Below are 27,644 nucleotides of genomic sequence, written 5' to 3'. Positions count from 1 at the left end.
AGGCCTTATACTTTGAGTCCAGCTCATTCGGTCCCGAGAACTACTTATCTGGGTTGGATACAGTATCGAGACATTGTTGAGCCATACCACCCTAACAGAGTTGTACGCCAGCTTGGGTTCGTTCAGGGGATCCCTCCTCCATGTTTTACACCCGATTATGCGTGCCGACCGGCATATGAGACGTGGAGTTACGCGGTTAGCTCTGCAAGTGCACCACAGTTAATATATACTTATCTGCAAGTGCGCCGACCGATTTGGTTTTTTTTTCCTTGTTTTTTTGGTTGATTAGCTTTGGAGTTGATAATTGTTAGGACATTATTATATTTGGATTTTTTTTTTATTAGATTTGGATTTAATAATTGTTGGGACATCATTATATTTGGACCTTTTTTTTTGGTTTATAGATTTAGGAGTTAATAATTATTGCGACATTATTAAATGAATAAAATTATTAAATTAAGAGTTCAGTATTAACAATGCATAAAATCTCCTATCAATCACATCATTGACTATTAGCTAGAGTGTTCCAAGTAGCGCGCCTATGTTGATATCGATCCTCCCAACCTGTAACGGTATCGTCACGTATATCGAACCAAGTAGTAGCAATAGGAGGAACTGGAAAATTATCTTCAAACTCCAATCGCACAAAATGCCACCCTAAAGACAGTATGCAAAACTCCCTATACGGACCAGTTGCTGTTGACGGAGCAGTCCAAGGTAGCACAATGATGCATGGGAACACACCACAACCATCTATACCAACACCAAAACACATAACAACGGCATTATAAAAGTTAGCAATCGGAAACAAGTCATCAAAAGCAACCATCCAATGATTTGTGCCACATCTCCCTCCAGTCCATGTGATACGGTTGATTGCAACATCTAACTGTTCAACTCTGTACACTCGAGAATAAATGTCTCGATGACGACCAACCTCATTTGCAATCGATCGTCGAGCAAATATCCATTCATGCTAGTCACCCATGAAGAAATCTGCAACACATCGAAATCCACAGTTACCATCACCAAGCGGATCACTCCACCCTCGTAGAAATGGAAGCATGAAGGCTGGAACTTTATCCAAATATGCGAATTCCTCCAAGTTCAAATCATTCCCTACAAGTGTGCACAAATTAGCCATAAAATAATAATAATAATAATAATAATAATAATAATAATAATAATAATAATAATAATAATAATAATAATAATAATAATAATAATAATAATAATAATAATAATAAGAAGAAGAAGAAGAAGAAGAAGAAGAAGAAGAAGAAGAAGAACCTGAAGCTGCATAAATTGGTGCCGCACGACCACCCCGACAACCACCCCTACGACCACCTCGACGGCCACGAGAACCCAAAATATGCTCAAATCTGCTGCGATTACGCCTAGTAGACGTAGACCATTGACCAGTCGGTGGTCGACCCCTTGTTGTCTCGTTGACCTCTGGATCAGTAAAATCAGTCTGATCTCGGTGTAGCACCTCAAATAGGACCCGGTTGATACCCCGCACAAAGCTTGGATCACTATCTAAGACCTCATCCACCAAAGACCTAAACAAGGCTGCATCCTGCTCCGACTCATCAGCAAAAACGGGAATGCCAACGCCCTCACCGATCACTAATGTCTTCCAAAATGGATGGACCTAATCCAAATACAACCCTGTCCCAGCAAGAATTGTTGTCCACATGGTGCATGCACATGGGAGACCGTGCGTCGTCAGCAACGCACACCCACACCTATCCAACACATCATCAGATAACTCTCTCATCCTCTTCAACTCATCCTGTAAAATATCAAGACCTTGAAATGACATAAAGTCGTTCAGATGAAGCAAAGGCATGATGTTGTGTTGTGACCCCATTCGCCGTCTCGAGTCCTCCAAATGGTGACGAATCTCAATTAGCATACCCTCAATGTTGTTGTGCACACGACGGAAGATAGTGTCTAATGCTCCTGTAGAACTGTCGAACCATTGTTTAAGTACGGAATGTTGGCTCTCTACTCTACATGTGTTGACATTACCGAAGTGCATCACCAAATTCGTCCAAACTCGTACAAATTTCTCCTTGTGGACCAACCATTGATCCTCGACGTATTTCACCAGTGGTGGGTTCGATGCTCCCCATGTCGCTTTCATAGTTTGCAACTCTAACTCATACTCGGCAATAGTGGTCGAACACATTACTCTTCTCCATCTATCTACCATTTCGAAATCTCTCGGCCATCAACATATCTTCCCACACAAAATGTGCGCCCTTCCCAATACATCCTTGTTAATGTGCCACCCGCATAATAAATGCGCACAATTTGGAAAGACCTCTTTCAAAGCCTTCATCAACCCCAACTCACAATCAATAACAAAAACATTCGGAGCCACCTCAAATCCAATGTACAACTGCAATTTCTCCAAAACCCACTTGTATCTTGCATAAGTTTCGCTCTTCAATATGGCATATCCGATCAAAAAGTTTTGATTTGTAGGCGTGACACCAACGAGCTTGAAGAATGGCGTGTTATATATGTTGGTCTTGTACGTAGAATCCATCCCAATGACATGTGGATACGTACGTAACATATTAGCCATCTCTGGTTGGGCCAAAAAAGCATGGGTGATGGCACGGGTATCTGGATCAACATTTATCCAAGTGACATACTTGTACTCATTCTCCAAGTGAACAAACTGGTGCGCAACATCTCGACCTTCACAAGCATCTAGACGAGCACGACTTCTCACATTGTAGATATGTCTCTTGTTAGGGTTCTCATTCGAAAACTTCTCTTTCACGGCTGCCATAATGTGACGCGGCTTTGCTGCAGCAGAAGTCATGTCAATAACAAGCGTCTTTGCAGCTGGACTAAGACCACTAACCTGTTGGTGACCCTCTCGATATACCATGAGCGGATGGTTATGCATGCCTTTCAAGCCCTTTTTAGATTTAATTATCCATCCTTCCATGTCTCGCAAACATCGAGCCGAGATTTGAAACGTACATTTACAACCCTTGCTCTTTGTGTTCTTCCGTGTGGCATTTTCACGGTCCCGATTTTCCCCTCTGGTTCTCTCCCCCCGATCACATTTCATGCATGTAATTAATTGGAAGCCCATTTCTTTGTTTCTTATACGATGAATTTGTCAAAAAGAACCCCAATGGAGTGGCAATTTTTCTAGCCCAATCAACAACTACTTGATAGGTCGGGAAAACTTCTCTAGTCTGAAAATGCGGGCTATAATCAACACCATCACCGCCGTAATCTGATAATGACGCCTGATCCACACTACTAGAAATAGGCTAAATTCTGACGGAAAAATTCTGTGGGAAACACCCTGAAATCCGTCGAAAATAGGGTTTCCAACGGAATTCCGTCGGAAGAGGTTGTCAGAAAAGATGTTGTAGGAAAAATGAACTTTTTCGACGAAAATTCCGTCGGAAACACTATTCCGACGGAATTTTCGACAGAATTATCCGCCGGAAAAATATTTTCAGGTACTGCAACAATCCGTCGTAAAATTCCGTCGGATTCAATTCCGTCGAAAATTTCCGACGGAATTCCTGTCGGAAATTGCTTTTCTGAAATTTTTAAAAAAATATGCCGCGCCACCACCGGCACGGCGTATCACCACCTCCAACCACCAAAAAACCCAACATCAGCAGTCCAGAACCACCCCACCACCCACAACCACCAGATCTACCACCCACAACCACCAGATCTACCACCCACCGACAACCACTAGATCAACCACCCACCGACAACCTCCAACCACCCAAAACACCCCTGTCAACCCCAACCACACCCACTTCCTAACCCTAACCTATCCACAACACCACCCCCACCCATACCCAGATCCATAGCACCACCACCACAACCACCCTAACCTATCCACAACACCACCACCACTTTACCCTCACCCTGACCGAACTCTAACCAAAACACCCATACCCCACCCTCACCCATACCCAGATCCACCCACCTAAACACCCAAACCCTAACCTGGACCCGACCGAACCCGACCCCACCTAAGCCCTGATCTCACAGCCACCACAAACCACTGCAAATGCTAAACGCACGCACATCAGCCACACCCACCACCACCATCGAAATCCATATTTTTTTAAAAAAAAATCGGAAACTAAAATCGAAAAATTAAAACATAAAACATACCTGAAATTGAAATATGCTTCGAATTTCAACACGGAAACGGTTTAACAAGGCCAAATTCGGCCATGAAAAGTGTAGATCTAAACTTTTCATGGCCGAATTTGGCCTAAAAACCTTTAAAGTAGTTTGTTGATGTCGTTTGTGTGTTGGTCGTTGTTGACGGTGGTGTTGATGACGGTGGTTGTGTTGTTGTTGATGCCGTGGTGTGGTGGTCGAAAGAGGGGAAAGTACGGAGAACGAGAGGAGAGAGAACAGAGAGAAGAGGAAAGACAGAGATCTAGAGAGGAGGAGAGGAGATCGAGAGAAGAAGATAAGAAGGAGAAGAGAGAGGAGAACGAGAGGAGAGAGAAGCAGAGGAACATAAAGGGAGAAGAGAGAGAGTGGAGAGGAGAAGAGAAAAGAGGCGGGTTGCTTCTCAAGTTAGTTTAGGGTTTTGTAGCGGAAATGGTTTTTTTTTTTTTTTAAAAAATTATGTTCCGACGGACTATAAATCCGTCGGAAAAGGTAATTTCCGACAGAAAATTCCGTCGGAAATTTCCGACGGAATCGATGAATTCGTCGGAAATTTCCGACGAAAACAAAATCCGTCGTAAATTTCCCTTTTTCCGACAGAATATTGGGTCCGTCGGAAGCAGCCCGTCGAAATTCAGCTATTTTCTAGTAGTGACAAATAAATAATTCTTTTCATTAATAATAACGAACAATATAACATTAATAATTATAATTATAATAATAATCTTAAATAGAATAATATTTATTTATATTATTCATACTAGTATAAAAGTTAATATAATAATATTAATTTTTTTTTTAAAAAAAAGCATCGCCACTACAGTCAACCGGAGCTGCAAACCGGTTGACTGACATGGGTTATCGGAATTTACCACTGATTGACCGTGAAGAATAACCGGATTTCAGCATCGGTTGCCCACGGTAACCTGAGTGGAAAACCGGTAGACCAACACGGCCAACCGGTGTTCAAAATCAGTAAACAACTCCGGTCAACTGCCGCATAAAACCGATTCCCGGGGAGGTTGACCGGTTTCGTGCACCGGTTGACCGATTTCAAATCAAGTTTTCGTCATCATATTAGTATACAACTAGCTAATTTATAGTTTATTCCAAATTCAGCGTAATTTATAATCATATTAGTATACAACTGTAAGGAATTATAGGTACTACGGAGCGGAAATACATGAATCATATTCATACAGTACCTAATCCCAAGATCTAATGCATTACACATAAAGAACATATAATCGTACCTTTGAAGCGTGATTCCACGTGCGATCGAGCAAGAACAATGGGAGAGAAAGAACCCCAAGCGTGATTCCTCTACTTAGTCCACGAGCATGGATTAAACCTCCACTAATGTTAGTTAGTTGTGACTGAACACTTCAATCAACCTTCAACGGAGATTTGAGCCACGAACACACCACAACACCACCCACGCACCACCACACGCGCCGCCCACAAGGGAGGGCCGTACGGACAGGGAGGAGAGAGATAGGGCCGAGTAGAGAGAGAGAGTTAGGGTTTTGGGATGCTTGGTTGCTTGTGTGACAATTTACTGTATGTCAATTGTTGTGTCATGCAACCCTAGGCATGGTTTATATTTGTAGATCATATCTAGAAATAAATCCATGTCAAGTCCAAAACCCATTAGACTCTTCTAGCTATCCAAGCCCAATTATCAACATGGTATGTCATGTACTCATGAGGCCCAATAATGGGCCTCTAACTTGTTTAACCCAATACTCTTATGCGTGACCTTGTAGGATCCATTCTATAAGGCTTTGGGCCATTAAGCTAGCCCAAAGATCAATTGTCATATCTAGCACCAAACATTGACGACCCTATAGAATGAACTTATTATCTCCATAATAGTGATCCTTGATATATCTAGTAATTGCACTTATCGAAGACATAACTCCTTCAACAACTAGCTAATTAAATAAATAATCGTACTTGTTCAAAAGCCGAGGGTTGAGATTGCGGTTGGTTTTCAGACGAATCACCGTAATTATCATCCATTTCCGATAACTTTTCCGTTCGTGGTGGTGGTCCAATCTATTAGTGGTGGTGGTCCAATGTAGGTAGTGAGCGGTAATTGTAGTCGATTAATTAAAGTTAGAAAAAAAATTTAAAATAATTGGGTAAATATTTATTAAGGGCAAGGAAGTCCCTTTACTTAAAATGATGGCGGTTTGATAAAAAACATTGGCGATATTTAGCAATCCCATTACTAAATAAGCTAATGATAAAACACCAAAGCAACATATTAGGAAACCAATAGTCCACTACTAACCCACTTACCCTCTAACTAGTAACAATCAACGTAAACAATAACAAGATTTTGACTAAGTAAAACCCACTACGTAACATTGCTTCTAATGATTAAACTAAAATCCTAAAATTAAGGTAACAATAACCATCCTCAACTAGTTGACTTATCGAGAAGATTATTGTTGCTTCCCAATAATAGTAGTATGACTGATTCTACGGCTAAAGCTAGTTGACTTATCAAAATATTCCGATTTAGTTTAAGATCAACAAGTAGTTTTAATAAATCCATTACATGGGGGCTGACATGACCCAAGTTGGCCTATAGGCCAAACACCCTATTCATATTTGTCTAATTTATTATATTACACAAATTAAAGTCGTCATTCCATAATATTATTATTATTATTATTATTATTATTATTATTATTATTATCAGGGGTGACAACAAATTTTTTTTTTAACAAGAGGGGTGACAACATTGTATTTGATAAATTTGATCTTCGCATCCAAAAACACAAAAAGTCGTACAACAATTCATTACACGATACCCACACGGCCACACGTTAATCTTCATTGTCAAAAAACGATATAAACTCGTCACACTTGTTCTTGGTGTTTATTACAATTCAGAATTTTATTACATTTTTTCTATACAAAAACATAACATCTGAAATACATCAAAAAAAAAAAAAAAACTGAAATACAATGGATCTAGAGTTGAAAGAAGCCGCATGCTCGGGAAACGTAGATTTCCTGAGAAGTGTTGTTGGCTTAAAACCAATTGATGAGTACTTCCTTACTAAACTTTCACCAATGGATGAAAATATTTTCCACCTCGCGACACGGTGTGAGCAATCGGAATTTCTTGAACTAGCTACGGAAATATTACCGGAACAGGTCCAACAAAAACTCCACTCTCAGAAAGACAAGAATGGTTGTACACCTCTTCATATGGCCGCTGGGCTGAAGCAATCGAGGCAAATCAGCCTTAAAACTGTGAAGCTCATCCTTGGGTTTTACAAATCAGGGGTGCCGGTTACTAATAAACCATGGTTAGAGCATAATCAGAATGGTTATACGCCGTTACACTTGGCTATTGAGGTCGTTAATGAAGAGAGTGCAATGGAGATATTGTCGATGGATGTGGAGTCGCTCTGCATGATGGTAGACAAGAAGGAAAACGACAGCGCACTTTTCCTTGCTGTCAAAAATGGGTGCAATAAGGTTGCTGAGAAGATATTGTTGTCCTCCTACTCTTATAGTCTTCGTGGGAAAGATGGTTCCACTCCCCTTCATTTTGCACCAAATTCTTCAGGTATGTCTGAATTTCTTGGCTTTTAGTTCTCGCTTGTTTGATTGATTGTTTGACTATCTTTCATCTTTAACTAAGGTTAATGAACATTTGACAAAGAGACAGATTGACTGTAGTAAGTTTTCATAAATTAATGATTTTCTACTAATCTTCTTAAAGCTCCAATCCATATTCGGTAAAGTGAACATTTATATATGTAAATAATACCGTGGGATTAGTAAGGAAGAAAAATTTAGTACAGACATAAGCTTAGACTGGTCCAACTTGTAGAAAAAATACTTGTTGAAATCAAGAACAAACTGTTATAACTGATCAAGATCCGACCTCCTTCTGTTGTGACGTGGTTTGGAACCAACTAACTTAGAAGCGAAATACGTCGCCACCGGTACAGATCTCCTAATGACGCACGCCCCCCAAGTTTTACACAACGACCTACGTAATCCACGTACCCGAACGCGAAGGTTGGAATTGCTCAAGAACTGTTCAGATCTCAAAAGGGTAGGTTTGTGTTTGTATGGTTTTATTTTCCAATCATGAAAATAATGTACATTGATTTTTGGGGTATGAGGGTATTTATATGAGAATAGAGAAGTAAAGAATAAGCCAAGAAATTAGGTCTTTTAGTCCACGCAAGCCCACCGCCCAAAAGCAAACCGAGTGACTGAGCAACTAAGGCAGCGAGCTTTAGCTCGCTGACGAGCGAGCTACCGCTCGCCTAGCCGCAAGCAACAGAGGCAGCAAACTAGCGCGCGAGCTATCGCTCAAGCTCTTGCTCGCCCCTGTCGCAACCAAATGGCCAGTGAGTTATAGCTCTCTTGTACCCGAGCTATAGCTCGGCCTTGCTGCGACCAACAAACAGCAGCGAGCTATAGCTCTCTCTTACCTGAGTTATAGCTCGGCCTTGCCAAAGTTCTCTGTCATTGATAGAGCTATAGCTCCTTCGTTAGATGTTTAGCTTGCATATGACGACGATAGAAGGCGTACTGATTTGCATTACAAATATACTAACTCCAACAATCACCCACTAATGCTAAACGGACTTGAGATCTGAACAGTAAATGAAAGTCTTAGTACATAAATGCTAGTATCCAAAGATTTTAACTAACACATTAGTGCATAAAGTTTTCAACATTTCCCTTGTGAGTATCCTAAGATTTTAACTCCCAGGAGCGAGGAAGGGACTTTGTAAACACATACCTTGACTTTATAGCTTAAGCAACTCCGCAAATATAATCTTGGCTACACTTGCATGGGATCTCATGAGTACTTCAGAAGGATCACGCCCAATCCTCCCTAGAAGAGCGCCACTCTTCGTACCCACGTAGGTGTTCTCAACATTCCTAGCAAATCCAAGGACTATTCATACAGACATGTGAAACTTCACATGTACCTTGCAAATCCAAGGACCATTCATGCAATGTAACTAAACATTAAGAACATTTAAGTTCAACCTCCATCATTCAACAGTGTACCATCTAGCCGCAGATCAAAGAGTTTTCGGAAAAGATGCACTCACCAGTGCACCATCTAGCCGCAGCTCAACGAGCTTTTGGGCAAGGTGCACTCATCTTTGGTGTCTCTATTGGTCCCTGCTCAAGTAGTGTCTGGGCTAATAGTTCCTGATCACTTAAGATCACTATAACTCCCTACTCTTGAGCCACTAGGCCAGGCCAGGCTAGAGGCCTTAAGAGCTACGCTCAACCTGTCTCTTGAATCTACCTTGTCAATAGCCTTCAAAAAGAGTCGTTAGATTCAATTTAATGTAAGCATAAAAACAAAAATAAACCCAGCTAACTTCACCAGGGAAATTAGACAATAACCAATAGGTTAGGATTTATTCATATCATAACATGTCAAATGTTTAATAAACACTTACACAATTCACATTCGATCAAAATAAGGTTTCAAACCCATTCCTATTGACGATTCAATTACCATTCTCTTGCATAAACCCTTTGTAAAAGGGTCAGATAGGTTTTTCTCGGTTCGGACATAGTCCAAAGAAACAACTCCATTCACAATAAATTGTCTTACTGACTTCTGTCTAACATGTATGTGCCGCTTCTTGCCATTATAGACACTATTCTTAGCAACAGAGATAGCAGCCTGTGAATCACAATGCATAGAGACCGGTGGTGTTGGCTTCCCCCAGAATGGGATATCTGCCAATAACTTTCTCAACCAGTCGGCTTCTTGAGTAGCAAGATCCAACGCTATGAACTCTGCTTCCATCGTCGACCTGAAAATACATGACTGCTTTGCAGAGTTCCACGAAATAGCACTCCCACATAGGGTAAAAATAAATCCGTTGCTGGAGTTCACTTCATAATTGGAACTCACCCAATTTGCATCACAATAACCTTCAAGAACCAATGGATGACCAACAAATTCCAACCCCCAATTCATGGTTCCTCGAAGATATATGAGCACTCGCTTCAAGGCTCCCCAATGTTCGTTACTAGGACAATGAGTGTACCTGCTTAACCTGCTCACAACAAATGCAATATCTGGACGAGTGCAATTCATTAAGAACATCAGGCTACTTATTACTTTTGCATACTCTCCTTGGGAAACAACTTCTCCCTGATTTTTCATTAAACCTATGCTACTATCATACGGAGTCCTTAAAGACACAACAACAAAGCTTTCAAACTTCTTCAATATGTTTTGCACATAATGAGACTGAGTTAGGAAATAACCTTTCTTGGTCTTCTAAACTTTGACACCAAGAATGACATCTACTTCTCCCAAATCCTTCATCTCAAACTTAGAAGAAAGCATTCTCTTGGTTTCAGTTATAGCACTCATATCATCACTAAACAACAACATGTCATCCACATATAGGAATATGATCACACAATGATTACCAAAAATTTTAGAGTAAACACATGCATCACTACCATTGACAACAAAACCAAAACCAAGAATAGTATTATGAAATTTTCATACCACTGCTTTGGTGCTTACTTCAGTTCATCTAAGGACTTCTTAATTCTACAAACCTTATTCTCCATTCCAGGAACTAGGAACCCTAGAGGTTGCTCCATATAAAGTTCCTCTTCCAAATCACCATTCAAGAAAGTTGTCTTGACATCCATCTGATGCACAAACAAATTAAATGATGAGGCTAAGGCAAATAAAGTACGAATAGTAGCAATTTTAGTCATCGGAGAATAAGTGTAGAAATAATCAATGCTATATTTCTGAGTGAACCCTCTTATCACCAATTTGGCCTTTAACCTTTCTACAGTACCGTCGGTTCTCATTTTCTTCTTGAAAATCCACTTGCACCCTATAGGTCTGCTTCCCTTTGGCAAATCAACAGGTTCCCAAGTACTATTTGGATAATGGACTCAAGTTCACTGTCAACTACTTCCTTCCAAAGGCTTGTATCTACCGATCTCATTGCTTCTTCGTACATTTTTGGATCTTCATCTACAACATGAATACATACCATGACCCCATCCAGAACATCCTCATCATCTAGCTCAGTTAGGAACGATGTAAGGAAATCAGGGCCAAATGTTGCTTATGTGCTATGTCGTTTACTTCTCCTAGGATGAGATAACTCCTCAGTCTCGGGATAACTTTTAACCCGCTCTGTAGACAAAGGAGTTGAAGAAACATTGCTGGTAACATCAATTTTCTTCAAAAGAAACACTTGTTCGAAGAATTCTGCATCACGAGATTTGATAATGACGTTGTCACCCAGACTCATAAATCATTATGACGCACTATTCTCAGCATATCTAATTAGCACCGTATCAAACGTTCTCGAACCAATTGTTGATCGTTTAAAGGAAGGATATCCCACCTTTTCTAGACACCCCCACAATTTCAAATAACTCAGATTTGGGGCATAACCCTTCCATAGCTCGTACGGAGTCTTGTCTAACTTCTTGTGAGTAACTCTATTCTGAACAAAATTTGCTGACAGTACAACTTCCCCCCACATGTTGTCTTGCAACCCGGAACTCAAGAGCATTGCATTCATCATCTCCTTTAGAGTCCTATTTTTTCTCACTACATTCCCATTCTGATGTGGCGTGTATGGAGCTGAGATCTCATGAATAATCCCCTCAACTTCACACACGCCCTTAAGGAAAGTTGAGCCGTACTCTCCTCCTCTGTCAGATCGAACCCTTTTAATTTACCGACCCAATTGATTTTCAACTTCTGCCTTATACACAAGGAACCCAAACTCAGCTTCATCCTTTGACCTCTAAAGATAAACCCTGCAGTATCTAGAGTAATCAACAACAAAAGTAGCATAAAATTGTTTACCACCTCTACTCTCCAAGTTCTTAAAGTCAGCTAAGTTAGTGTGAATTAGCTCTAGCAATGCAGTTTCCCCTTTTGTGACAGACTTGTAAGGTTTCTTCACAAACTTAAACTATGCATAGACTTCACAATTTTCTAGTCTATCTCATGACATATTTGGGAGTAAATTTAAATGCTTCATACAAACGTTTCAATTTGGTCACACCAATATGACCCAATCTAGCATGCCATAAATCAAGGACTCGACAATATAAGCAGAAGAATAACTCTTATTAATCGAAGATTCAATTACAATTTCAAGAACAAAAAGACCCCCATTGAGGTACCCTTTTCCAACATATTCCCCATTCCAGGTTAATACAATTTTATTAGCATCAAAAAGTAATTTAAATCCTACTTTTCTAAGTAAAGCACCAGAAATAAGGTTCTTGCGAAAAGAAGGAACATACAAAACATTGTGCATGGCTAGAGTCTTTCTTGAAGTCAGCTTTAGCGTCACCTTTCCTTTCCCTAGCACCTCAGAACTGCTAGAGTTCCCCATGTAAACTTGTTCGCCTTCCTTGGCTTCCTCCATACTAGAAATCAGATCCTTGTTGGCATAGAAGTGTTTGGAAGCTCTTGTGTCAACAATCCATTCAGTGTTAATTCTCTACCAAGTTGACCTCAGATACTACCGTAGCGATCACATCATGATCCTCATTCTCAACTAGATGAGCTTGATTCTTGAATTTGCCTTTCTTCCCATCGTTGGTTTTCCGATCATTCTTTCCCTTCACCTTGAATTGAGAAGCAAAGTGCCCCACTTTGTCACAGTTTCAACATGTGATGTTCTTTTTATCAATCTTGCCTCTAGGCTTGAGGTTACCCTTGTTTTTCTCAGATTTCCCCTTGCTAGCTTGATTGCCACCAGATTTCCTGTCATTGTCAAAATTAAATTCTACCAAATTAGCTTTCACAGCTAGTTCATTGCCCCAGGTGGTGAAGAGCCAATATCGAGGTGCCAAACTCCCTCGGCGCGGGCCTACCGCGCTTTGCGTCTTTTCGGCTTAGAATTAGAATCCTTAAGACGATTAGCCTCTTCAATCTTCATGTGACTCACCAATTCTTCAAGAGTTAGATCTCTTTTCTATTGCTTAAGATGATTTCGATATTCACACCAAGATTCAGGTAATTTCTCAATTAACACATTAGCCTGCAAGATCTCACACATTTTCATACCCTGAGCAAGAATTTCAGCAACATAATTTTCATACACATGGACTTGCTCCATGATAGGCTTCATATCAACCAACTTAAAATTTAACTAGTTTCCAGTCACATATTTCTTTTCCCGGCATCATCAGCCCCATATTTCTTTTCCAAAGACAACCAAATCTCCTTAGAAGATTTTACTTTAATGTACAAATCAAAGATGTTATTTTTCATGTGGTTCAGAAGATGACCCTCAACAAACTTGTTATCACGTTCAAATTTCTTGATTTCATATTCATTAGCAATAAAAGTGGAAGTAGTCTGAATATGGACATATTCTTTATTCCCATCGACAAGGGTACTAGGAATATGAATCATAGCATTGGTCTGAGTAATAGGTTTTGGGGCATCATTAAACAAGACATAGTTAAATTCTACTTGTTCAAAAGCAATCAACATTCTTTGTGACCATACCTTATAATTAATTCCGTCAAGAGACTCAACCTTAGACAGATCTAGGTATAAACGAGTTTGAGAATTACTATTCATGATAGAAACAGATCTAATAATAATTATTTCGCTTCTAAATTGTTGGAAAATACCTGTTAAAATAAAAAACAAACTGTTATAACTGATCAAGATCTGACCTCCTTCTGTTGTGCCGTGGTTTGGTACCCACTGACTTAGAAGCGAAATACACCACCACCAGTACAAATCTCCTAGTAACGCACGCCCCCTGGTTTTACACAACGACCTCCGTAATCCGTGTACCCAAACTCGAAGGTTAGAATAGCTCAAGAACTGTTCAGATCTGTAAAGGGTAGGTTTGTGTTTGTATGGTTTTATTTTCCAATCATGAAACTAACGTACATTGATTTTAGGGGTAAAAGGGTATTTATATGAGAATAGTGAAATAAAGAATAAGCCAAGAAATTAGGTCTTTAGTCCACGCAAGCCCACCGCTCAAAAGCAAACCGAGCGACCGAGCTTTTGCTCGCAGTCGAGCGAGCTATCGCTCGGCCTAGTCGCGAGAAACTAAGGCAGCGAGCTCTCGCTCGCCTAGCCGCAAGCAATAGAGACAGCAAGCTAGCGCGCAAGCTATCGCTCGATCTCTTGCTCGCCCCTGTTGCAACCAAATGGCCAGCGAGCTATAGTTCTCTCGTACCCGAGCTATATCTCGGCCTTGTTGCGACAAACAAACAGCAGCGAGCTATAGCTCTCTCTTACCCGAGCTATATCTCAGCTATAGCTCGGCCTTGTCGAAGCTCTTTATCCTTGATAGAGCTATAGCTCCTTCACTAGATATTTAGTTTGCATATGACGCCGATAGACGGCTTGAGTTCTGATTTGCTTATAAATATACTAACTCCAACACAACTAAATGAGGAAACTTTTGTTTCAGGTCAAACAGAGTCCATTCGAATTGAATGGAGCCAATTTTGGTTTTGACCGTGTTTGGTAAAAAGCTGAAAGCTGAACTAATGGTGTTAGCTTATTTTGACTAGTTGAATGTATTAAAATTTATTAGATGAATGTGTAAAAGTGTTTGATAAATAATTGATTACTTAAACTTGTTTGAGTATGTGAAATGACTAATAAGCTAATTGTTGGGGTAGGTAGTTATTTAGGTAGAATTTTAAATTAAATTGAGGAATTAGTGTCATTTCACCACAATATATTGAATAAGCAATTTGAAAAAGATTCTAAAATTGAGCTTATTGAACAAGAGTTTAATTAGTGGAATAAGCTTTCCACCCAACACCATAAATTAGCTTATTTAATGATAAATAAGCTAATTAATTCTGCATAAATAAGTTATTTACCAAAATAGCCTTTAATTTATTTTAATCCTTTTTAGCTTGTTGGGATCGGTGCAACTGAAATGACCACTTTCCTTCCAAGCTTGTTTCATGTCTACCAATTCTTGGTAAACCTTAAGGGGGTGTTTGGTATGAAAATTTATAATGTAGGAAACGTAAACAAATAAGTGTTTCCATTTGCTATTAGTTTGGTGTGATCTACAAGTAACAAATACCATTTCCAAAGGGTAACAAAATCCCCCAAATTGTTACCCTTATCCAACTAGTGGAAATAAAATGTGTTTCCCTCCTTAATCATAAACTCCTCAATTTGTTACCATTCTATTAAGATACCAAACATATATCAAAGGTAACGTGTATCATTATTTTTTTCGTTACTTATATAAATCCTTTCCATTCCGTTTATGGAATTTATACCAAACGCCCCCTAACTCTAGCTATTTCAACATTTTCATCAAATTATACTCCCAAATTTCATGATTGTTACATGTGATCTTAAAACAATTCATATATTGACCACGTTTTGTGTACAACTTGCCACACCATGTGTCCTCTTATAAATAATAAAGTAACTCTTATAACACTAACCACACCTATAGACCGAGCCAGATCTTTAAAACATATTCATAAGTTCACTTATAGAAAAATAGCAAAGAATAAGAAATATTATAAGAGGTAAAACTCCTTAGCCCGATAAACGGAACTGTTAATTGAGATATAAACGGAAACAACAATATGGAGAATAAATAAAGTACTTGAAACTAGAACTGTTAATTCGGGTATTCAAGTTGAGTTCGGATGGGGTCAAATCAAGTCTCGGGTTGAATCAGGATCATGTTATGTCGAGTCAACCTAGCCTCAAATCAGGCTCAAGTTAGGGTTGGGTCAATTTCAATTTAGGTTATGATTCCGGGTAGTTCATCTTTTTTGGGTATAGGTCGGGTTCGATTCGAGTCAAATTCAAATCGGGTTCAATTTCAGGTTCGGGTTGTGTTGTATCGAGTTTGGCTGGATAAATAGATAATATATTCGGGTTTGGGTTAGTGTTTAGTCGGGTTTTGGTTCAAGTTCAATTCTAATAAATATCGATGTGGTCAAGTTGATTAAGCATTATCAAGATTTTATTAAACTTGTATACGAGTAATAGAGCACAATAAGCTTAATAGTTTACAGATTGTACCAGTACATTAGCTGAACAAAAAGTATATAAAGTTTTAGTTGGGTCGGGTACTAGCTAGTTCGGGTTCGGAATGTTGTCGGGTCGGATTAAATCGGTTGAAGGTTACAATCTGGTTGGGTGCAAGTTCGGGCTCAAGTCATAAAGTATAAGATCAAATCGATTGTCAGTCAACATCAGGTCAGTTTCAGATCGGGTTACAGGTCAGTTTTAGGTCGAGGTACAGGTCACTAGTTTCACCCCATTTTCGGGTACAAGTTGGGTTCAGATTATTGCCGGTTAATATCGGGTTCTCGGGTCGGGTCAGTTTTTGACAACTCTACTTAAAACAAACAAATTGTAGGCTATATGTTTCGATCTCTAAACCAAAACATTCAAAAGACAACAATCCAACCAAGTCACAAATAATCTTCAACGCTTTAATTATAAATTTTGTGATCATCGGGCTTGCCATGGGGTGGCCTGGACAATCCTGGATTTCCCCTTGAAATTTACACCTGTAACACAAACCGAATGACCTCTATAACACTAATTAAGTAACACTATAATGGATGTTCACACGTTGTGGTTAGTCAAATATAAAAATTGGTAATTGTTAATAAAACAAACAAGAGAATTAATTTAATGTTTTTTTTATTTTTTTAACATAAAGTTTCATATATGGCAGGTTATACCGTATGGTTGGGGTTATCCGATTGGTCATGGGTTACCCATGTTGTATTTTGATGCATGTCAACTAGCCATACTGTAAACGCGCTATTCAAATACGAGTCCATTGTATAGTAAAAACTTAAAAAAGAAGGAATAGCCATAAGAAATAATTAGTATATTGTAATCTGCATAACTTGAGACAATCTATTTAATTATTTATATTTTGTTGGTTTGTTTTTGTTTTTGGTATTTATTATATTAAATTATTTATTTTATATACTCGTAGTTGTATTAAGCTAGATAGTTCAAAAAAGGGTAATGTTATATGTGACCCTAAGGGTTATATATAAGCATTAAATTTACTCTTGAAAATTGTATAAAATTAGGAATTTATGACAAAAACACTCGCAAATCAGTGTTATTAGTGTCTATATTTTGATGATTTCTTAACTTTTTACAATTTTCAAGAGTAAATTTAATACTTATATGTAGCCCTAAGAGATATGGATAACATTTTTCTTTCAAAAAATACATCCCATTTTAATTAAAGCATATTGACATGTAACGAGAAAGTCAAAGTCAATGAATTAATATGATTGTAAATCTGTGCATTAATTGTAAATAATTAATTTTTAACCAAAAAAAACGCATTGAGATGGATTTCAAATACAATGATTCTCGTGTAAGCCGGGTGTATGTTGATGTTATTGTATATAATTAAGTCACTTTGTTAGTAACTTTAACTATTTATATACTAATTTTAACTCTTTAAAGGATAAGTTTTAATTTTTTATTGGTTTGAATTTTATTTTAATGTGTAATTTCATATAAATTCATGATGACAACTATGAAGGTTTATATGATTAATCTAATACTTCCTCCGTTTCGTTTCTTTATACTTGCAACACTTTCCTAAAATGGAAATGTCACAAAAGTTGCAACACATCATAAAGAGGAAGGATTTTATGGTGAAAATTATACTATTACCTTTAATTTAAGCACATGCCCCTTTGATTATAATCCTAACAAAATTTCAACCCTATTTTAAGTGTATTATAACATGTGAGGTCAACTTTTCTTAAATAGCCCGATAAAGTGTTTGTTACAACTATAAAAAAAATGGAGGAAGTACATAATAAGTTTATTGTAAGATAAAATTTATTATTAGAAAAATAATAACTTTTTTAATAGCTTGGGTAACTTTAAATATTTTAAAGATAAGTTTAACACGTCTTACAATAAATTATCGTATACTCGCCATTTTGAAGAATTTGTGTTCTACACAATCACAAAGTCTTATATGTGACTAGCCACTTGGTGTGACCACTTCACAAATTATTTATAAGACAAATAATTAAGTAATACGTAGTTACGGTGATGAGCAAATTAAATAGGATTACCTTAAGGTATGCATGTTAGTTAAATGAAAAAAAAAAGGTTACTATCTTAAATAAGTGGAATTATTCTTTAATTTTTTAAAACAAAATAATAGGGGTTATACGAATGAACAAATAGGGTTACTAATACCTAAATTACTTGATTTTAATCGTATAATGAATTTGAGTTACTTGTATGGACAACATGGAATTACTCTTATATAAAAAATGAGGTTACTAATACATATAAAATGAAGATTACTCTTATAAATCAATGTGGCTGCACCATGTGGCTACATACAAGATTTAGCCATTAATTACTATACTTGACAGGATTTCATTATTTTGTACTTACATGTGCCGCATAGAGATTAAGAGATACATTAGACAAATCGTTTAATTAATACAATACTTTGAATAATACTGAAGTAGTACGTATACACAAATATTATTTAATACAATCTAATTTTTGGGATACAGAAAATGTATTAAGATTGCTACTAGAGAAACATCCTGAGCTAATAGATGCCGTGGATCACAGTAATGGTTACAATATGCTTCACCAATGGGCAGAATTGAATCAAGTTTGGCCGATTGATTTCCTTTTACGGGGAGAATTTCCGGCTGCGAGGACGAAAGTCTTCACGGATTTAATCACAATGAAGGCAACGGAGGAAAATCTGTTTGATACTCCTTTACATACGGCAGCTAGAACACATAAGAATGTCGAAATTACAAAATCAATTATAAATGGTTACAAGCTAGAACAGGAAATGAAAGCAGGAAATATGGATGAGTCAACTGATTACTTTCCACCTTGGAGAATAGGGAATATATACAAACATACGCCTTTGCTTGTTGCTATATATGAGCAACAAAACGAAGAACTTGCACTGTATTACATAAACCTCGATTCGACATTATGTCATATGTTCAGCGATAGTGCAGAGAGCCCTCTATTTGCTGCTGTTGGTGACTGTTGTGAAAACGTTGTTGAAGAAATTTTGAATAATCAGGAAGTTACTTTCAACATGTTGCGTAAAACTAAGGGAAATACTATTCTTCATAGCTTATGGAAAATGCCAGGTACTTTCTTTGTTCTTTTATATTTTTATGTTTTCACGCATCATCCACACAAATTACTTATACTAAATTTTAATAATGCGATGTCAGACTTTTTTGGTTATTCACCTAATTCACTTTGACTAATAGTATTATGTAATCATATAATAATATAATTCCGTAGTCACGTAAATAAGTATGTATGGAAATATATAATCATATTAGTTTTGCTCTACCACTACAAGATTTGAACCAACTACTTATTGTAAAAATTCATCGGTAAATATACCAAAATGCCGTTAGTATCACGTTTATTGATGGCTGATGACTATCGGTATTTGGGAACGGCCAACGAAGATCAAATTGTCGGAAAATTTGAAAATATTGATGGAATGTCCATTTAACAAGGGCACAAATGATGCCCATATCCATTGTTTCAAAGACAATCAAAGTCTAATTTTATAGCTTTTATATACTATCCCTTGCTCTTATCTTTAAGATATGGACTAAGAAGTATTTCTTTCCTTTTTTTAAGTTCTTCTTTAAAAACAATAATAAATATCATCAAAAGCTCCAAAACTTTAAAGATTAAATTTAGTCCCTAAGCCTTAAAAATAATCAAAATTTTACATTAATAATTAATTTATTACCAAAAGAAAAATTTGTCTGAAAGGGACTTATATGTTCACTATTTTGTCTGGAAGAATTTTATATGTTCAAAGTGGTTTAAAAGGACCTTATAAGTTTGTTTTGTTGTCTAGAGGTACCTTGACGTCACAATCCGATGATTGACTTTTTTTTAATCTGGCGTTGACTAGTCACGTGACTCTCACGTGACTTAAAAAACTTCCCCCTCCCAATTTTTTTCACGCTCTGCCTCCATTCTTCTTTCTCTCTCTTCTAATCCCCTAAATTTCTCTCTCCTCTGGTATTCTTTGAGGAAAAAACAAGAAAGAGTGATGATTAAGTCCAGAAATTATTGCTCTCATCCACCAAATTAAATTCGAGTTAGAGAATAGAGGAGTTTGTTGGCCCTAGTACGAATATCTTCTTCTCCTCTCATCTGTCATTTTCATTTTCTCTTTGTACTTTAATTTTTTTTTTGGTCTCCAATGGCGAAAGGGAAAAAGGGGCAAAAATAAATGTGGCAAGAAATTTATCTTTTCCACCCAAAAAATCTATAAAACTAGCTAAATCAACTAAATTGAATTTAATAATATTGTAATTGGCGAACAAAAATTAGGGTTTTTGCCATATTTTGCGAACGAAAATTGATTGGCGGCATGCGTTTATGTTGAATTACTTGTTGGTAATTGGATTCATGAATTGAAAATTTGTGTATGTTGAAAAGTTGCCTCTTTTTTTATTCTTTATTCTTGGTCTATGTGGTTTTGTTTGGTTGGAATTGCTGTAAAACAGTAAGCATTGCTAGCTCTTACCTAATGCAAAAAGGACTTAATCAAAAGATTCTCGCTTGAATTTCTTTAAAAATTTAGGGAAGACAATGGATTAGATTAAGAACCATGGTTCGTGAGTTGAGAGAAACAATTTGGGGAAAAATTCTAGGCAAATAAGGGGATCGGAATTTGAGGGGAAAAGGGAAAAATATAAGAGAGAGGGTGATTTTTTAATGTCACGTGACATGTCACGTGGAGAGTCAACATCATGTCACGTGGAGAGTCAACTTCGGAGAAAAAAAGTCAAATGCCGGAATCCGGCGTCAAGGTTCTTTTGGACAACAAAACTAACTTACCAAAATAAAATTATTGTTTAAAAAAAACACTAAATGTAGGAAAAATACAAGTTAATCTTCCAGATAAACGAATTTTTGTTAATCTGATAGCATTTTTGTAAACATGTTGAAAAAGCAAGGTCATTTATTTAGTTTTTTTGATGAGCTGTTCAATTACTGTTTGCTTTTTTTCTTTGACTGTTTGGTGAGGAAATTACACATGATACCCCTCAACTAGTACATGAAAAGACGCATATATTCCTTTATTACTACTTGAAAAGACAATTATACCCCCAAATAAACAAAATTTATATGGGGAATTGACTGGGTATCCCACCTAAATCTATTGTTTATATATCAAATAAATCTATTGTTTAAAACTTATTATTTTATCCCATCCCTACAAAAATATCATATCAAATTTAAAATTTTCCTTAATTAATTGACAAGTAACTCAAGATTGATTAAAAGGAACCACTAATTGTTTGATGTACGTTGTACACTAATATTATTGTACACAAAAGTCTCAAGCCCTTATACCTTATCACACAACTCTATCTTAAAAAGCTAATGACCAATATCTTTTTCTTTACTGTATTGAATATAGAGAATACTGGAACTAAGTTATTTGAGAGATATTGGTGGATGACCAAGATGCATGATTCCGAAGGAAAGGCTGCCGGTGAAACTGCCCTTGAAGTAGCCAGAAAAAAACACCAACAGTGGCTTATAAGTTTGATACAGAATTATCGACAATAAAAAAATTTAGAACCTTTCGATTGGTTAAAAGCGTGTGAGAATGAGGAGACGTCATGGGCTGTACTAGCCTTCATTGATAGTTGTCCAAATCTTCGAAAAAATTGCCTTGAAGAAAATGACACTCCTCTACACCACATTAAATTGCAAAATTACCAAGATTGTGTGGACTTGTTGAACTTACCATTTGTTGCGGAACTTAAAAATACACGAGATTCCAATGGCGCAACGCCTTTGCATCGAGCATTAGAGAGGAATGATATTTATCTAGCTACAGCACTACTCCGTGACGAGGGGGTAGAGAGAAACATTAAGGATCCTGAAGGCAATACTGCCATGTCTTTGCTTGCCGAACTATGCCAAGATCGCGATTGGGTATGTTCCTCCAAGCATTTTGTTATTTATTCAATGATAACTACGTATAAGGTTTTTTTATAGCATTGTACTTGAATTACTCCGATCCATCCCATAATTTTGTGTTCGTGTCTCATTTTGTACGGAAATTAACGAAAGTGCTGAAAGTGGAGGGAGTATGTAATCATGTGTGAAATACATTGGGTATAATATTATAAGAGACATGATTAATTCGTACAAATGTATTTAATGTGCTTTATTGGTTTGTGCAATTGGGCACCAACATTAAAGGGCATTAAAGGAAATTCAATGTAGTAAAAGATATAAGTTGGGGTATGAAGATAAGACAGAGGAAGTGAATGTTATTTGGTTCCCATAAATTGCACTACAATAATGTTAGACTTAAGATATTCAGTTGGTTATTTGTTAATGATGATGGTTGGTTAATAACATTTTTTTTTTTTTTTTTTTTTTTTGAATATGGACATAATTTACAATGAATAGTTTACTAGTGGGCTCCACCCAAATAGATCTTTAACCAATAAAAAAGTGGCTGATTTCTTCCGGGTTCCATCACAATTAAATAAATTACAAAACTTTAATTTGATGATATGCTGGAGAGGTAAATATTGGTGGGGTATAAGTAAAAACAGAAGAGATAATGGTAAGAAAAAATATGACCAACAGAAAGTGGGTAGAAAGGGCAAATATTTTTTTGGCCTATGAGAATGCTTTTAACACATGTAGAGGTGTCAATTCAGAAGTCAGGTCAATTTTTAAAGTTGAGTCATATTAAATTATTGTGTTCATACAAGTCGAATCTAAATTAGAAATTTTTCGAGGTAATTTCAGATCGGATCTGGTAAGGTGTGATTTTGATACCTCTAGGCACATGTGCAATATCATAGAGCTAATTACAATGAATCGTTCGACATGCAGGAATATATGTGCTATGATTTAAATATAAATCCGCACTTGAGATTATTATTTATTCATTACGACATGAAGTTGGATCCAATAAGAAGTGCACTATTTATTGTAGCAGCACTCTTGGCAACAATTACATTTGCTGCTGGATTTACACTCCCTGGTGGTGTGGATGAAGAAGATAACATGGCGAATAAGGCAACCAAGGCATCATTTATTGTGTTTTTACTAGCAGACGCATATGCTCTGTGCTCATCGATGTTGGTCTTGTTTGGTTTGATATGGTCTATGGCTTCGAACCGTGCTATGGAATATTTGTTGGTTGATCGCAGTATTTTTATACTGATAACTTCCCTGTATGGTACGACGCTGGCCTTTATGACCGGTATCTACACTGTATTACCGAATAAGTCCTTGTGGGTAGCCATAATTGTCTTCATCATCTGCTCTCTCCCTGTTATTTTTGTGATAAGGACCTTACTCGATTACGTACTTTCCAAGCTTGTCCCTGCCGCTGCAAATCATTTCCAAGCTAATCGAATCAGATATCTTGATTCCCAAGCTGATCAAGTCAGAACACTTGAAGAGGTAAGCGGAGAATCTTATCACTCTTTGCTTAAACACTCGACAATTCTCATTTACTTCTTAATAGTGTATATTCAATTTTTGTTTCAGGGAAAAACTTCTCTGTCAAGAATGTATAGTACCATCCCTCCTCAATATACAACTTCACTAGCTCAACGTAAAGGATGCAATTCCTGTAAGAAAGGATAGTCAAGCACTCAAGCCGTTTTATTAAAATGCAATACTTTCACCGAAACTTTTTACATTTGAGTGGAATTAAGTGTGTTAATTTGGTAATTTAAATACTTCCTCCGTGAAGGGTTATTTGTAAATTTTGGGTATTATTTGCAAATTTTATGTATTATATGTCCCATATAAAAAATTCCAAAGTTGCAAATAACCATTAATAGAGATAGTATAATAGTAAAAGGAAAAAAAAAAAAAAGTACGTAAATATGAATGGGAACAATGGGAGAAGAGATACACTTTTCATGAACTTTTGTCTAATTATAACGTCATGTTTCAGTCTAAATGTAATTATGTCATTTTGATTGATCTCATTTTTGTGACATATAATCACATCATTATTAGTCGGAAAATAATGAATGTTATGGCTCAATAATTAACCAAAAAGTAGTAATTTATATCATTTAATTCACTTAGCAACGGTTTCCAAAAAGAGTATATATGTAATTATGTTTCAGTCTAAGGCCCTATTTGGTTTGATGTAAAAGGTTTTCATGGAAAATGATTTTTTTTAATTTTTTTTTCCCATTTTCCTTTGTTTGGTTTGTTAAGGGTGGAAAACAATTTTTCCAAGGGTGAAAAATTTCATCCTTAATAATGGAACACATTTTCCTTCCCAAAACAAGGAAAGCCACATTTTTCTCTCTCCTCCTTACCTCTTTTTTTTACTTGCCTCTCATTCATCCTTACATTTCCACTCTTATTTTTTATTTTTCTTGAACTTTTCTTGTATGCAATCAAACAAAAGAAAATTAATTTGCAATTGTGTTTTTCCTTGAAAATATGTTTTTCATGAACACTAATTTTCTATTGAAAATATTTTACATTAAACCAAATGGGGCCTAAATGAATTATGTTATTTTGTCTAATTAGGCTAATTCACTAGAATGATCGGAGGTAGTAATAGTAGTAATTATACACTTTTAACTTTTTAAGAGTATTAATTAACATATTTAAGTTTTTAAGGGTTGTAATTGACAAAGCAACCTTTTTAGAGGTAATAATTGAAAGATTTTCTATAATAAAAGAAAGAAACAATAAAAAAATACCATGTAATATAGTTATTTTTTACATTACCACCTCAAGTATTTTCTTTTATTGTATTATACCACCTAGTTTTGTCCAAAACAATAAAAACTACCACGACTTCACACCATCCTCCCTACATGACGTCATCTTGGGCTTCACTATTTAATTTTCCCTCTCTTTCTACAAAATTTCCCTAGACTCTAGTGTATGCAACTTCACCTACACCCCCCTTCTATATTACGTCAATTTCATCATCTAGTGACACCTTTTGCATGAGTTTTTTTTTCCCTTTTTTTTTATCTTTCTTTCATTACTTTTCAATCAAGAAAGTATGTAAACATTTTTACAAACCCAAATTGCTTTTTTTCTCTCTCCTCTTTTTCACCAATTTCATTTCCTCTCTCCTTATTTTCACTAATTTCATCTTCACTCTCCATTTTTTTTTCAATTTTCTCTCTCTTCTTCCATGGAGATTTCTAGCTCAACTCCATGGAGTGAGTTTTATAAATTTATTTGCTCCATTTTCTTACTCTACTCCGTATTTTTATTTTTATTTTTATCTAGTTTTAATTTACAGTTTGACTGCAATTTCTTCTATCCAATTGATTTATGTATTTGTGTTTTTTGATTTGATTGCAATTTTTTTGCTTTTATTGATTTGCATTTAGTTGTATTTCCTCTATTCAATTATATTTGTTATCATTGTCGTTATTGGCAATGTACGATGTTAATTTCGCATTATTTGTTGTTTTTGTTTTTTAAATGATTGATATTAGGTCCTATTTGGTAATAATTGATTATCATTGATTTTTGCAGCAGTCACGTATTCGTGATTTACGAAAATTGAATAGGAAAAATTATTGAAAAACTTTTATACACCGTGATTGAACATGTACTATTTTTTAAATTAAATGAACAATATTTTTTAATCATTGTAAATAAACAATTAATTATTTATAATTGAACATCTAATAATGGAGCATTAAAATTCACCTATCATAATTAACGTATCATTTGCATGTTTATTAGTGATCAATAAAAATAAACAACCTTCAAAAGTTATTATTGAACTAATAACTCTGTATCTAAAAATAAATAACACATAAGTAATAAGATATGTTATAGACTATTCATTAATATGAAAATGAACATATATAAGCATGAATATTTACTATTTTAATGTTCATTTATATATGCGTAAATGTTTACTATTACATGTTATAATAAATTTTATAAAAAAAAAGTAACTAGTTCATGACATAATAGGTGTTTTAGTATCAAAATGAACATTTAAGTATATGTATATTTTTATTTAAAATAAATGCATTTACATTTTAAAAATAAAATGATAATGAATCATAATGAAAATGTGCATCTATCAATATAAAAATGAACATTTTTTATATAATAATTTTTTGTTTGAACAGCTAGTAGCTTTATAATTACATGCATCTGATGCATGTATATTATAGGAGGGACAAATTTTATTGGTATTACTGGGTAGTTTAATTGAGTGTCTTTTAGTCTTCTTTATAAAAATAAAAAACACTTGTATTAAATTGAAAATGAACATATACAAATAAATATGTGAATAACCATGAGTATAGGTTTCAAAAAAAAAAAATCATGTGTATTAATATTGCACTTTGTAATAAATATCTATCAAAATTAAAATAGATGTTTATAAATATGAACATATAATTATTTAAAAGTAAACATACGTGTCTTACAAAATGAACAACTTTATGTATGACAATGAATAAATATTCAAAATTAATTTTACATTTTTTAGTATATAATAAAATATATTAAAACTTAAACAAACATCTTTTAATTTGAGCGTGAACAAGTATTTAAATAAATGAACATCTTATGCCATAAGAATGCAATATACATCTATCTATTAAAATGAAATTATCAGAATGAAAATGGATATATATTAATATGAAAGTAAATATTAAAATATACAATACAAGTTATACAACTCCACACATATTATCAAATACAATAAACTTTTCGATCTGAATTCGAAAAATCCAAGTTCATGTTATTGGTTCATGTTGCTTAACGAATCCATGCCTTTATGATCTCCTTATTTTTTATTTCTTTCATATTATTAAGATGAACATACATGAATGTATATATATATATATATATATATATTATATATATATATATATATATATTAGTATGGAAATGACAATTTATCGATACAAAAATGAACAACTATTAATACATAAATGAACATATTTACGTAATTCAATAAAACGAACAACTAAGTCTTTATAAATGAGCATATATATTAGTTTGATAATGATCATGCATGAAAGATAACAATTGATGAACATGAAATGTATACGTGAATAAACTCTTGAAGCTATAAATATGTGATTGCTAAGAAAAAGCATATATTGAAACAATTTAAAATTAAAATGTATAAGAAACATTTGAAGTAGATAAAAAAAGAATATGAACATTTATCAAAATTCTAATAATCGTGTGTTAATATGTGAAATTGTGAATGACCATGTACTATTATGTGATTGAACATATGCCAAAATAAAAATGAACATTTACCAAAATAAAAATGAACATTCGTCAAAATAATTTTTTACTTTAGATTATGAAAAAAATGAACATTATTACACGAATGACTATGAATTATAAATAAATGAGCATTTTTATTAATTATCTATATATTAATATGTAA

At 35.5% G+C, this 27,644-nt stretch overlaps 3 protein-coding genes across 3 annotated transcripts; 2 read left to right on the top strand and 1 right to left on the bottom strand.

Annotated features, from left to right (window-relative positions):
- Window positions 1-2,236: 2,236 nt before the first annotated feature.
- On the bottom strand, window positions 2,237-2,908 carry LOC110685288 (protein FAR1-RELATED SEQUENCE 2-like). Its single transcript, XM_021861778.1, has one exon. The coding sequence runs from the start codon at window positions 2,906-2,908 to the stop codon at window positions 2,237-2,239; it is 672 nt and encodes a 223-aa protein (XP_021717470.1).
- Window positions 2,909-6,929: 4,021 nt separating this feature from the next.
- On the top strand, window positions 6,930-19,501 carry LOC110685291 (ankyrin-3-like). The gene is made up of 2 exons (XM_021861779.1): window positions 6,930-7,771; window positions 18,745-19,501. The coding sequence occupies exons 1-2, from the start codon at window positions 7,162-7,164 to the stop codon at window positions 19,467-19,469; spliced, it is 1,335 nt and encodes a 444-aa protein (XP_021717471.1). The 5' UTR covers window positions 6,930-7,161; the 3' UTR covers window positions 19,470-19,501.
- A 2,168-nt stretch (window positions 19,502-21,669) lies between these two features.
- LOC110685281 (protein ACCELERATED CELL DEATH 6-like) lies at window positions 21,670-24,247 on the top strand. The gene is made up of 3 exons (XM_021861773.1): window positions 21,670-22,189; window positions 23,108-23,683; window positions 23,771-24,247. The coding sequence occupies exons 1-3, from the start codon at window positions 22,151-22,153 to the stop codon at window positions 23,867-23,869; spliced, it is 714 nt and encodes a 237-aa protein (XP_021717465.1). The 5' UTR covers window positions 21,670-22,150; the 3' UTR covers window positions 23,870-24,247.
- The last annotated feature ends 3,397 nt before the right edge of the window (window positions 24,248-27,644 follow it).

Source organism: Chenopodium quinoa, unplaced genomic scaffold (genome assembly GCF_001683475.1).
Source record: "Chenopodium quinoa cultivar QQ74 unplaced genomic scaffold, ASM168347v1, whole genome shotgun sequence".
In the NCBI taxonomy this organism is placed as follows: Eukaryota; Viridiplantae; Streptophyta; class Magnoliopsida; order Caryophyllales; family Amaranthaceae; genus Chenopodium; species Chenopodium quinoa.
This window is presented reverse-complemented; position numbering and strand designations above follow the sequence as displayed.

Coding starts and splice junctions, on each gene's coding strand:
- LOC110685288 (XM_021861778.1), bottom strand. CDS start 2,908: ATGGTATATCGAGAGGGTCACCAACAGGTTAGTGGTCTTAGTCCAGCT.
- LOC110685291 (XM_021861779.1), top strand. CDS start 7,162: ATGGATCTAGAGTTGAAAGAAGCCGCATGCTCGGGAAACGTAGATTTC. Junction 7,772..18,744: donor TTTTGCACCAAATTCTTCAG/GTATGTCTGAAT, acceptor TTTGGGATACAG/AAAATGTATTAAGATTGCTA.
- LOC110685281 (XM_021861773.1), top strand. CDS start 22,151: ATGTCTTTGCTTGCCGAACTATGCCAAGATCGCGATTGG. Junction 22,190..23,107: donor TATGCCAAGATCGCGATTGG/GTATGTTCCTCC, acceptor TTCGACATGCAG/GAATATATGTGCTATGATTT. Junction 23,684..23,770: donor AAGTCAGAACACTTGAAGAG/GTAAGCGGAGAA, acceptor TTTTTGTTTCAG/GGAAAAACTTCTCTGTCAAG.